Source organism: Panicum virgatum, unplaced genomic scaffold (genome assembly GCF_016808335.1).
Source record: "Panicum virgatum strain AP13 unplaced genomic scaffold, P.virgatum_v5 scaffold_4394, whole genome shotgun sequence".
Taxonomy (NCBI): Eukaryota; Viridiplantae; Streptophyta; class Magnoliopsida; order Poales; family Poaceae; genus Panicum; species Panicum virgatum.
The window spans coordinates 1-12,500 of NW_024376384.1; the positions used below are offsets into that span (position 1 = coordinate 1).

Consider the following 12,500-nt stretch of genomic DNA (forward strand, 5'->3'; position numbering starts at 1 on the left):
GCGTATATGAGATTGATTGATGTAATTCTGAATTCCTTTCAAATGTGATGAATTTCCCATAAAACAATTCTTCATAGGATGTATGAAAGGTGTGCTAATAGGAGCAAGCAATAGTTTTTCATTTTTTACTTCTGATATTCTAGTTGTAATTAAGACTGTGGATTTCCCTATGTTATCTAGCTCTTCTTTCCTTTACTTGGAAGTCAATAACTAGAAAGTTTAGTGTCCAACCCTGCATAACCATAGGTTTTGCTAATCTGATCAAGTCAGATCCAGGACAAGTCTGAACCGAGGGAACGGCGCTTGTCTTAATCCATCAAGTTAACCTTGTGCTTTATCCAAGGCCCCGCCAACTTTCGATTTACCCCTCTAATGGTGTCTCTTGTTGCGTATGTACTTTTGTGTCTTGTTGCGTATGTACTTTTTCCCTTCAATCTCTAATATTACCAAGCGAAGACGACACTAGTTCAAATACATGAGAGGTGGGCTAGACCTGGCTTAATCCTATGATTTGACGTTGAGCAGTTATAAGTACAGCTTTTTCTTTACCGCTTGCTTCGCACCACTCACCTTAGGAGGGACTCTTCCGTCTGGGCAATTCATGGTACCAAAGAACTTCTGATATTCAGAACTATTTACTAGTAATGGAAGCAGGCCAGCCAAGAAGGTTTAGCCAATGCGGCGCAAGGCAGGTCTCCTCGATCAAAGCAGGTATGATCGATGGTGGGAAAAGACCCACACATTGACTTAAGTAGTCTGCCCTAAGTTTTTGAGCAAATGCACAAAGTAAATGAACTAAATCTACAAGTCAATCCATTAAGTCCAATCCTGTCTTCTCTTATTCTTCAATAACACCCACTCGATAAACTCAGTAACTTCAGTGTGGTTAGAAAGAAATCCTATGATAAGAGCCGCCCCTATGTTAACCACTTCTCCTAGTCATTCTTCAGAGTGAAACACTTCGTGGGGAATGAATGTCAGTCAAAGCCAGCCAAAGTAAATAAGTGATAGAAAGAAATATAATATATGTGTGTGAGATTTGCAAATTCAAGAAAAAGAAATGACAAGCTCCGTGGAATCATTAGATCGCTCAGGTGGACTAGTAGCAGGACTAGTTGAACGTATAGTTAGCTCTTTACGGGATTAGTTGTAAGAAGCTTGCCTGCTTTTCATTTTTTCCTGGTAGGCCCACCCTTACTTATACTCTTCCAGACAGACAATCCTGGAATACCCGGGAAAGAGAAAGCGAATAATAATTGATTTAGTAGTCACTTATTTGGAATAGCAAGATTAGCAGGCGAAGTCACTAACTAGTCTTCATGAGCTTGTAAGGATCCCATGCGTTGATCAATGCTCAAGGAAAGGAATGAGGAAGCACCTTTCTTTTCAACTCCTCACAAGCAAAACCCTCTATTGAGATGGAGATGGCGACTACTCGATCACCTATAGAGAACCCAGCCCTGCTAACTGGAAACCAGAGAAAGATTTGCAGAAATCTCTCAACCAGAAAAGAAGAGAACTTACCATTCTTTCTGTAGTAGGATGCCGTCTCTTCCTTGAAATCCAATAGTGGGATGCCGTCTCTTAGGATGGACCGCTTTCTACTAGCACATAACCCTTAGACGAATGAATGCGGCGAACCGAGGGAAGAATGAGAGATAGTCTGTCTGACTTGAACTGATTCGAGATAGGAAGTCTGTCTTACTTTGATGAACTGATTGAAGCTTTGCCTAGCCAGCCTAAACAACATTCCAAGATAACTCATTAGAATTATTAATAAGACCGTCCTGATATATTAGGTAGTAATATTTAGATTGCCACCTTTTATGTGCTTTATTACTTCTGTTCCAGAGCCTATCCCTATTATTTATCCTTATGAAATATGATAAAAAATCGAAGGTAGAAGAAAAGGGATATAACTGAATTCTGGATTTGATCTTCTTTTACTTAACACGCTTCTCTTTCTTATTCTTAAATACAATACAATACAATGTGCCCACCCTAACCCTATTTACCAATACTTTAGCATCTGTAAGCCGCCCCCATTCTATCTCTCATTGGTAATCTTAACCCTAGAGTTATAAAGGGGCAAAAAAGGTACCGATTACTCTAGAACGAACGCGTATCATATATAGCTTAGGGCTGGCCCCCCCGTTTTCCTCAGATTGAGGCTTTCTCTGCCCCTTTCCCTCAGCCACCTGTTCACCCTCCTCATGTAAAAGGTCTTTCGCTTGAGCGGGTGACAAGGAATGAGGGGGGTGTGTTGCTCTTGATGCCATTGATAGCACCCAAGATATGCTCCTTCTCATCCTCGAGGGCTCGATCGAGGGAGAATTCAGACCAAATCCAGTAGTCTACTCTAGCCTTGGAAGTCTTACGGTTTTCGAAGTGCCTAAAAAAGGCTTCCATATTTCTCCTCATGGCGGGTAATTCAGTAGGACCTGCCGGCTCGTTAGCCACCTCTAAGAGGCCGTTTCTTAATTGATCAGCAAGTCCCGCTGGGGGGACAGGTGGGGCCGGTGGAATAGGAGCAGCTGGTGGGACCGGTGGAATAGGAGCAGCTGGTGGGACCGGTGGAATAGGAGCAGCTGGTGGGACCGGTGGAATAGGAGCAGCTGGTGGACCGGTGGAATAGGAGCAGCTGGTGGTACAGGAGCTGCAGGCGGCGCAGGGGGGGGCCGCTGGAACGGGGTTGTTGCGGGCATCCCCACTCCCTTCTGATGAGCTCCCCGGGGAAGGGGGAAGTTCCGCGATCGGTGATAGGGCGGCCCAGGCGCCGTCGTCCATAGAATGAACGAGGGTCTCTTGCACCCGGGTTTCGCCCTTGCCCTTAGTTAGTATAGAGAAAAAATATAGAGGTAAGAGCCCAGGCTTGAGAGGCTTTCAAAAAGCATCTCAAAAAACAGGTCTAAATTCAAATACCATAGGAGCCAGCACGGGCCGGCGGATAGCAAAGCGATACCTATCAAACAAAAAAGATAGAAAGGAAGTCGTTGACCACGGCTCCTTGGCCCGGGGGAGGAAGAAGAAGAGGAGTAAGTCCTCATTCCGGAAGCCCTATTCCAAAAAAGTGGAAGTGTTGCGTTCATTGCTGTGATTCTTGAACGGAATTTCTTAGGATTAGCATAAGAATTGGTCAAAAAAGCCCCGATCTTCCATTGAGAATCATTGATACAGCTCCCCATTTTTTCCATTATCGAATATATCATTTTTTCCATTATCAAATATATAAAGAAATGATTAGTCTTTAAAAAGAAGGAACGGCCATTTTGACGAATGAGAGATCCTATAAAATGAAGAGCGTTTCGTAAACAAATCAGTGTCTTGTCTGAATCGAGAATAGCAATTCCATTTCTGGAACCACGGATATAGACTTTAAAATGGTGAGCAGCTACCCGACGGCCGAGATGTGCATTCGTACAAAGTAATTTTGTACAGACAGTTGAAAGGATTGTCATTTCCGGTTTTCGTTTCCGGAGATACAGGTGGTAAGTTAGAAATGAAAATAGGTTAGCTGCTGATCTTCTAACCACTCAGAGTCAGAGTAAACATCAAAGAAAGGTGATTGATGACATAACCAGTAGTGGGAACTTCACTCTACTAGGTAACTAACCTATAAACTATACGCCGATTCTCGAGAAGCTGCTCTCCTTCCTGAACTATCATCTCTCTTTGCTTAACTTTGAATAGGCCGGCCACATAGGCATGAGTGGATTTCTTTTCTTTTATTGGATTTTTAGGCCTAGGGAAATAGGTATATGGGATGGGCTGGGGATAGGAAATGAACAAGCTTGGTACTAGGGCAGGGCTCCCACTGGGTGGGACGGAACCCTATGGGACAAAGGATCACTTCACTACGCTTCCTTAAATGTCTTCGCTGAATCGCTCCTTTAGTAGAGTGGCTTTACGCTTACACTCGAGCTGCTCAACCTAGGCACCCTGGATATTAAGCTTTGGGCCGCAACCTAAACACGTGTTTAAGTTAGTCGCTCTGCCCCTTACTTATTAGTATTATTCTAGCCCACCAGCATCAACTGAAAATAGAGTATATTTCCTTGCCCGGGCCGATCAAGCAATTCAACGCGGGTGTGAGTGAAGGAAGGATCCTAGCTTGTAGTTTCACGAGATGAAGCCAAGGAAGACATTCATCTTTTTCTATGTCATTTACCATTTGCATGGAAAGCAAAGGAATGATGAGAGTAAGCTGCTTTCTTGACGGATGCAGAAGATGGGGAATATTACCTCTTTGGAGATAGGAAGTCTACTGGAAGCTATTGCTTTAATAAAGCCATCTCGGGTGGTGCTCCCTTCGTCCGCCCTAAGTCAATAAGTAGGATCCCTTCGTAAGCTAGCTATTCCCCTTCGCCCAATACCACCCTGAAATGCAAGAACTGTGTGGGGATAAAGCGGGGATTTGGCCCTGTCAATCGATATTGGACATCGAAGTGTACCTACACGAAAAGCGCCGCAGCCTTTAAGCATTTTATGATGGCAAAGCCAACAAAGCCATGGGGAACCTTTATCCCTACCCTCGAGGTACGAGGAAGGTACGTGATGAGCGGTATGTATCTAACCTTTCAAAGCCTATTGCCACCTACGGTGAAAAAGCCAATTCCTGGGCTTGCCAATCATTAGGGGCATTGAGCCAGCCAAACATCCGGAATCACATAGAAAAGAAAGAATGGAGGTTGATATATCTAAAAAACCCACTGAATCTCTACCTTCAATACGAATACCGTAGGTCTAAAGCATACCACTCAACCGGACAGGGACAGGCCGCCCAAAAGGACATTTATGTTGATTTATGGCAAAAGAGAAAGAGTTCTCATTCTTTTTCATCAACGAAATTACTAGAGGACTAGAGTTGTGACAATTCCGAGAGTAGGACCTTCACTTAACATAGTTGCAGCTCCGAAGAGGAAAAGGCTATGAAAATTAGGCATGGAAGCCAAGAAGAGTGGTTCTTCACGAGATCAAACTATGGCTAGGAAGCCAGGGAATCAGCAGGTATAGAAAGGGTAGGACTGTGACTAAGCGGAAGCATTCCCTTTCGATTGCCTAAAGGCTAGTTCTGGTCACTGGCTTAGCAACGAAGAAGGATACTCCTGGGACTTTTCAAGACTACTCTTTTTGGCTTATTTTATACAGCCTGCTTCTTTCAAAGAGACTACATCAAGCACAAGAAAGACCTTCTTCCCACCTCCACGAGTTGATTTTGTAGAAAACTCGGGTTTCCGATAGTCAAAGTGGTTTCTATAAAAGAAGAGAAACATTCGATAGTGATCTTTTCAATACTGCAATCATTGTAGAAATCCATCCAAAGAAAAACGATCTTTTACTCTCTTCTCATTGTAAACAATCCGCGCAATGGTAGTTTTCCCGAGCCCACCTTGACCCACTATTGGTAGGGCCGAAACGACTTTCCCTTGGTGATTCTCTGAAAATAATAAAGGAATTCCCTCCTCGCTGCGCGCCTTCTCTCTACCGAGAACATTCTTATCAACTACGGTAGTAGGAGCAAGGAGACTGGATTTCATGCTGATTACTCTTTCTATCGCTTTCTCCGCAGGGTGCACTTTTCCCAAGTCTCATCTCCTATCCGGCCGGCTGCACACTCTGAGAGTTCTTTCTACGGCAAGTCTATATTCAGAATCTCAGGTTAATTCAGGATATGAATTAAGCTGATCGTTTTACGTTCTGTTGGTGGGGGAGTAACAGTCTAATCCACGTCCCATTAGGTATTCCATCAGAATATTATAGGTCTTTACAAGACATTCTTTCCTCCATAGAACTCTCATGGTGATAGAGCTGTTCTCTATAAGATTATCGGTCCAACTCTACTAGTCTCGTTGTCCAGTAGGGGTTTCCGCTAAACACATCGCAGCATGTACTGAATCTTCCTCAATCATCACTCATCCTCTGCGTATACCGAGATAACTTACACATGTCAAGTAGTTCAAGGTTTCGTACCAGAGTTGGATTACTGGATACTATCTTAGTATGGATTCTGACGATACTTTTTATTTATTATCAAAGCCTCGAGCTTAGTATATATACCAGAAAAGAAATTTACTTGTGACAACCGTGAGATTGGTTGGTCTATTCAAGACTCATGACTCAAGTCTCCCTTTAGCGTCTTAAGTACCATTAATAATTATGCGTTTGGGGCATCCATTCTGTATTTACTGTTTCTGTGGTTCAGTAATTTAGATCTGAATCCATTCACACCGACACGTTAGATACAACCATGTTACTATTATCCAGTTCATTCTGAGACCACGCAGTCCACACCGAACAGCATACAACTGTATGATGACTGTATAATTAACTCTGTTTAGTACTGATATAGGGCTTGGCTCGACTTGAACCATACCCGTATACGCTCCAGTTAGGACTGAGCCTGCTATTATCTTTCCCAATAGGCGGCTAATTGGGGTAAATTCATTCTGGTGCGCTACCAGGCGCGTGCGTCTTCCTCAGACATTTACTGAGTCTACTGCATTACTGGTATAGTCATCTGCTGACTGGTTCACGGACCCTTCTCAAAGGTTTTTACCGCTAACTGGACAAATAAGGATTCCCTAATTTTAATGTCCATCTGCTTATCATGGCAATCACCTTATTTGGCACATCGCCCTGAATCTTGCCCATATCTCCTTGAACTAGGATTCGGCCTGTTAGCCTAGCTAGCCGAATAATGGTAGGGGATCTGTCTTCATATATCCTGCTATGCTTCCAAGATTTAGCCTTTTGCTGCGCCCTTCTTTAAATGGAAAGCTCGGAAGGTTTGGATATGATGAAGAAGAATAGTAGTTCCGATAACAACGATGCAGATTTTCTTTATGTTCTGCCTCCTTTGACTCATAAACCCTTTACTTCCCACCCTTCCTTATTGTTATTCGCGGATTACACTCCTAGGAAACTAGAAAGAATCTAGCAAGGATTCCAGAGACATTCCGACAACCTCCCTCGAACAAGTTGAGTTATTGAACGTTCCTTACTCTCACTTCGGTACTAAGTTCCTTTAGAGCTGCCTCTTTGCTCCGAACCTTTTCATATAGCCCGCCCCTGCCTGATCGATATCCCCTTACAACTAACTTATAGTTAAAGCCTTAGGAATAGGAAGAGAAGGTAGGGATTGCTTGGATACAACTAGAAAATCTACGAATCGTAGTCCTCGTACGTCATATTCTTCTTTGCCTTCGCTCGCTAGGAATATCATCGCTATCGATGTTCCGGATAGGAAGCATATGAACAGAATCTAGGGACTTGCCAACCCCGAAACGAGAAGTGGATTTGCCTGGGGTATTTAATTCCTTTTTGCAAGGAAGGAGCAGCTATTGGATTTTGAAAGGAATCCGTAGCCGTAGCTTTGCTTTGGTTATGCGATTTGGTACCGCTCGTCTCGTAGTACTAGCTTCGTAGGCTTCGTACGTGAAAATGCCTACTTCAATGTTGAACTAAGAACTCGACCTACTATAGTTTCCTTGTCTACTGACCAACATGGCCTTGCCTGCCGCGAATCTCCATTCCAAGCTTGCTGGCTCTATTCTGACGCTTGCTTGTTTTTGACAAGTTCCGGTCTTTCTCTCTCTGCTACTCCGTGTCTACTACCTTACCAACTACTTTTTATGGCCTGTGCTTCTTCAAATCATATACTTGCCTAATATGCCTAGCTTGTAAACAACTTCCTACGCAAAACCCATGAACTACTCACCTGTCCGATTCTGGTACTTATCCTCCCCAGATGCCTACCTTATAATATGCCATACACAATAAATAAGATACTAGGTCCACGGCCCAGTTTACTGCCTATCGTCTATTTCGACTCCCAGTGAGTAACTACAGCAAGAATAGGATGCGCCGGCACGCGCACCGGCTTTCGCGCTAGCGCTCAATCCGAGCGAGTAACTACTAATGTTACGAGCACAAAAAGCTTGTTTGTTACGAACGAAAAGACTAACCTTGAACTGGAATGTCCACAAGATCTGGTAATCTTCTCTTAATTTCCTAACTCACCGGCATCACATCAAAGTTGGCATGCACGTCATGGTTTCAATTCTTGGTTTTAAATGGATAACCGTCCATACCTTAATATGGTGGGTTATGGTTAGTTGTTCTCTTTCTTTGATGCAACTTTCTTGAGAATTCTTTTCTATGTTCAATGATGTTAAAAAGAAAAGTGGTTTTTCGGCCAAAAGATACCCCGCGCTTTACTATTGAAATGCGATTCGTGCAACCTAACATGGATCACTTTATGTTCCGAGATCTTTATTACTTTTTTCAAAGAAACAGTATATGAAAGAAAATAAGTATGAGTCGTTTACGCTAGAAAAGACAGATTGCGAGACACCATGTCTTAATTTAGACAATTATCTCAGGGTTCATAACAGAGTCCGCCACTCGTGGTCTGAAGATAGGCCGGGACTCTTCCCACTGTGATCTTGTAAAAGGCCCAAGGCTATTACTAGTTAGAAGGAGGGCACATTGCTGTTTTGCGACTTTACTGAATGATGAGCCATTACTGTTTAGCGTCCTAACTGAAGGGTTGTATCGGTATTCGTTCTTGAATCAGTGACTGATAGTAAGGGCTAGTGATCAATCCATACTAGTGGACTTTTCGTATAGTAAGCAACTCTCTCTACTCCCCACACAAGAGACTCAGGGCCTAGCTCAGCAAAAGACAAGGAGAAAAAGAAGCAGGGTGAAGACATATGGCTTTAGGTACTCTTCGTGAATTGCTTTATTCCAGTTCTAGTTTCCGCTCTTCTTTCTTTCCCTCTTTTTTAAAGGTTCTCTCCTTTCTTCCCTTACTCTAGCTATTTGCTGATTTAGCAAGGACTCCTACTCCTGGGGAACTACTGATTGGTTAGAGCGTGGGCTTGAAATATACCTTTATTCCCGCCTGGAAACCTGGGATTGGAAATCCAATCTCTAGCTCTTGAAAAAAGGGATTAGAAGGTAGACCAACTACTACAAGAAAGGGCACGAGGAGATAGAAATAGGGGTACTTACGTAACTCTATCACGTCATTTGTCAAGTTTTCTTCTAATTAAGACTTTTCACGACTTATAATTCCATTCTTACTATAGGCGGCACGCGAACTTACTTTTCATGAAATATACCGGACTGCTTTGCCTACAACACGGTGGTACTATTCCATACATACAAGGGAATTACTTACTCACTCTCCCGGTTAGCGGCGGAGTCATAGGCTTACTATCCTCTTCCACTATTACCATGGCTTCTTTTGGTCTAACCGGACCACCCCGACGAATAACCAGAACGATGAGTGCCCACGTCCCAAAGATAAAGTAGCTAGAAACGGAAATCCTCGTATTTCTTTTACTACAAAACGAGGAAAAAGGCTCGTGCTCATACGTATGGATACAAAGACTCTAAGAAATCTTATACACCCGAGACAACGTTATAAGTTCAAGCATATCTCGCCCGAGACTTTACCTAGTCAGATGCCACGAATCAAGCTTTTCCTGATCTTGCCTATTGCTTTGCTCTATTTGGCTATGAATTCCCAATCACTAGACTTCTTTATCGTCTTTGCCTATCACTACCTTGGCTAGCCTATACTTGTTATTGCTCACCTCAACCTGGGCTTACTACTTTAGCTCTTTTTTTTCGATTTTCATATATGGGTTGTTCAAAGATTGAACCACACATTACAACACAAAGGGCTGTGCAAGCTATTGAGGTTGGATTACACAATACAATACAAGAAAGGTGTGGAGAATAGGGCAGCTGATGCATTGTCCAGAAAAGACAAAATTGAAGGGTTTTCTTAACCCCCCTTCAATTTTTGTTCTAAAGGTTGGTATTCTGTCTTTTTCCTTTTATGATGTGTTAGTGTGTGTATGTACTTTCTGTTCAATCCAGTCGCTCCAGATCCGCCTGAGACAAAGCCTATAAGATCGTTATTAAGTAATGAATTTGCAAATAGAGAACTATAGGAATCCATCCAATTCTCGTTCTACAACAAGAAGAAGATCCATGAACTGGAACGGATGGAAGATAGCACTAGAAGTCAAAGAAATATTGAAAGGTGCGAAGCAATCACATCGCAACAAATAGGTATGTATTACTTTTAGTTTATCGCGGAACTCCACTGGACACCGACCTCCTAAAACTGACCTCTCTGCTAATTCGAACCGAGGCTTACTGCCGCTTGGTACTATACTTCTTCCTGCCAGACTCTTTCAATACCCAGCCCTCTTAAGTGTTTTCAAACTTGGCTAGTTTCTTCGAGAATGGAAGCTTTGTCCTACGGCCTGCAAATTCTTCTGCTCCTAAAGGAAGTTTCTGACCCAGCTTTAGATGATAGAGGATTTGACAAAGAGACCTCTTCCTGCCATACTGATCGACTATTCTCTTGAAATGCCATCTCATCCTTCGGCCTAGCTTTTTCATTTCTTCCTTATTGGAGAATTCAAACTGTTTCAAAAGTTTGGTACAAAGTATATACCAACTTTCCTGGCTTCCCTAGAGGTTGTATTAAAGCCGGCTTGCCTAACAGCCTGCTCTTCTTTCCCAGACGAGCGAGACGGATTGTGGATTGAGTTTGAGTTCTTTTGCCGCTTGCGATTGATTAAGTTACATTACCTGCTGCACCGAGCATTGATTTGAACGAATTAATTACCAGACTTATTGGGGAGTGTGTACGACTTAGTGGAGTGTTTCCTTTTTAATAGAATCAGAGCAGAGGATTGAATCGCATGAATGGGTTGAGCATTTTCATAGATATACCCTTTTTCTTAGGCATCGATTCTAGGATTGAAGAAAGGGGAGATTTCCCACACTTTGAAAGATTCACCTATTGGGTGGGGCGTGTTTGAATTACCTACCCGGGATTTTTCATATTAACTGTAGCTAGGGAATTGACTGACTCTGATTAATATCTTTGTCTAGCATTTCCAAATTGCCTCAAGACTGATACAGATTTTACGGAGTTAATTACCACAGGGCGGCTTGCCCTAAGAGTATAGTTAAGTGGGTCAATTCCCAGAACAGACAGGGTTTAGTCAGTTCATTGACTAGTAAATGACTTGATCCACTCATTAGCATTGAGTGTTGTCTGTAATTTACTATATTATATAATGTAGTAGTGATGAGCACTTTTACCAGAAAGAGTTGACTGAGTTAATGGATTAGCTTGTTGGCTAATCTGAATCGACTTACTTAAGTGTGGTGTTACCAGGCTTGGAAAGAAAACTTCTTTATGTGTTTGATTTCCCTAATTTACTGGTTGGCCACTCAAATACCTGCCAAGCATTCCCAATCTCTGTTTTTGTCACACAATAAGATCCAATTTGTTTAGACTCGTTAGGTTTGGTCACCCATTACCTTGAGTGAGGCCAAAGGTGTACACCTCTTGTCATGAAGATGTGATCATATCCACCGAAAGGTCTTGTTCTAAGCCCAATCCTCTCGTCTTAGGTTAGGATATCCATAAACCAACAATAACGGGAGCTTCTCCTTTTTGGTTGACAACCTATGTTGGTCTGACTAAGCCCACTATCCTAATGGGAGGGTCCCACCTTGTGTCGGGGTAAGGCTCCACCTCATCTTGGGTTAAGCTTTAAGTTGTTTGTGTTAATTCATTGCTTAATTCCACATGGGAGGGAACAAGTGAAATACTACTTTTGCCAAAGCCCATTATAAGTAAGAAAGTTCGAGCAAAGCTTATTGAAAGTTTTCGTATGACTGATTTGATTCAACAGAATCAATTCCATCCCTCCTGAGCTTTGCTAGCAATGGAAGTGGTTTCTTTTCCAATAGAAGTATCATGCCACATTAGGACATCTCCTAAGTTCCATATTGTTATCATAGCATTGAAATGCAAATTCAATAAATACTATTCCTACGATTAAGCGCCAAATCAGGGAAATCACTGGTCAAGCAGATGTAGGAGTCACAGTCAGAGAAGCCTTAGTCCCCTCACCAAAAGATTGTGAGTAGGATCTACAGAGATCGAAGTCAATGGAATGGGATCGGGTGTAGGAGCTACTTCCAGCTTGAAAGACAAGGTCCTTATTCAAAACTGGCTCCTTCGAGGGAGGCAAGAGTCACCGTCCATCCCAAAAGAAATAAGGTGGTAAACAGGGAGTATATCTGAAACCAGAAGGGGATGCTTACTTTTAGAAAATAGATCTTTTTAGTGCAACCCACTCTTATATAGTATTGAAAGCGTTAGTTCAGTCAAGCTTTCCTATTATTAGAAAATAATAAAGGGAAAGGATTTCTTCAATCCTTCTTACTCTTTCACCTATCGATCAAGCTACTTTTGTTGAACATCCGAGGTTTTCTGTTTTTTCAAATACATACCTCCACCAGGAAGCGTACTCAAAAGTTATCCATCTCTTCTTACCACTCACGTTAGAAGAACTATAATGGCAGGGAGGGGTAATCTCGCATACATATACATAGTTGGATTCTTGCTTTTCTTTTTTGAGATTCTCATTTAGAACTGCTTTCCTTGTCAAAAGCTG

At 42.5% G+C, this 12,500-nt stretch overlaps 1 protein-coding gene across 1 annotated transcript; it reads right to left on the reverse strand.

The window, feature by feature from the left end:
• Window positions 1-2,667: 2,667 nt before the first annotated feature.
• Window positions 2,668-4,254, reverse strand: LOC120694249 (ribosomal protein S2, mitochondrial-like). The gene has a single exon (XM_039977404.1). It carries the CDS (start codon window positions 3,456-3,458, stop codon window positions 2,835-2,837), a length of 624 nt encoding a protein of 207 aa, XP_039833338.1. The 5' UTR covers window positions 3,459-4,254; the 3' UTR covers window positions 2,668-2,834.
• Between the last annotated feature and the right edge of the window lie 8,246 nt (window positions 4,255-12,500).

What these genes read in the sequence shown, in the direction of transcription:
- LOC120694249 (XM_039977404.1), bottom strand. Translation starts at nt 3,458, where the DNA reads ATGACAATCCTTTCAACTGTCTGTACAAAATTACTTTGTACGAATGCA.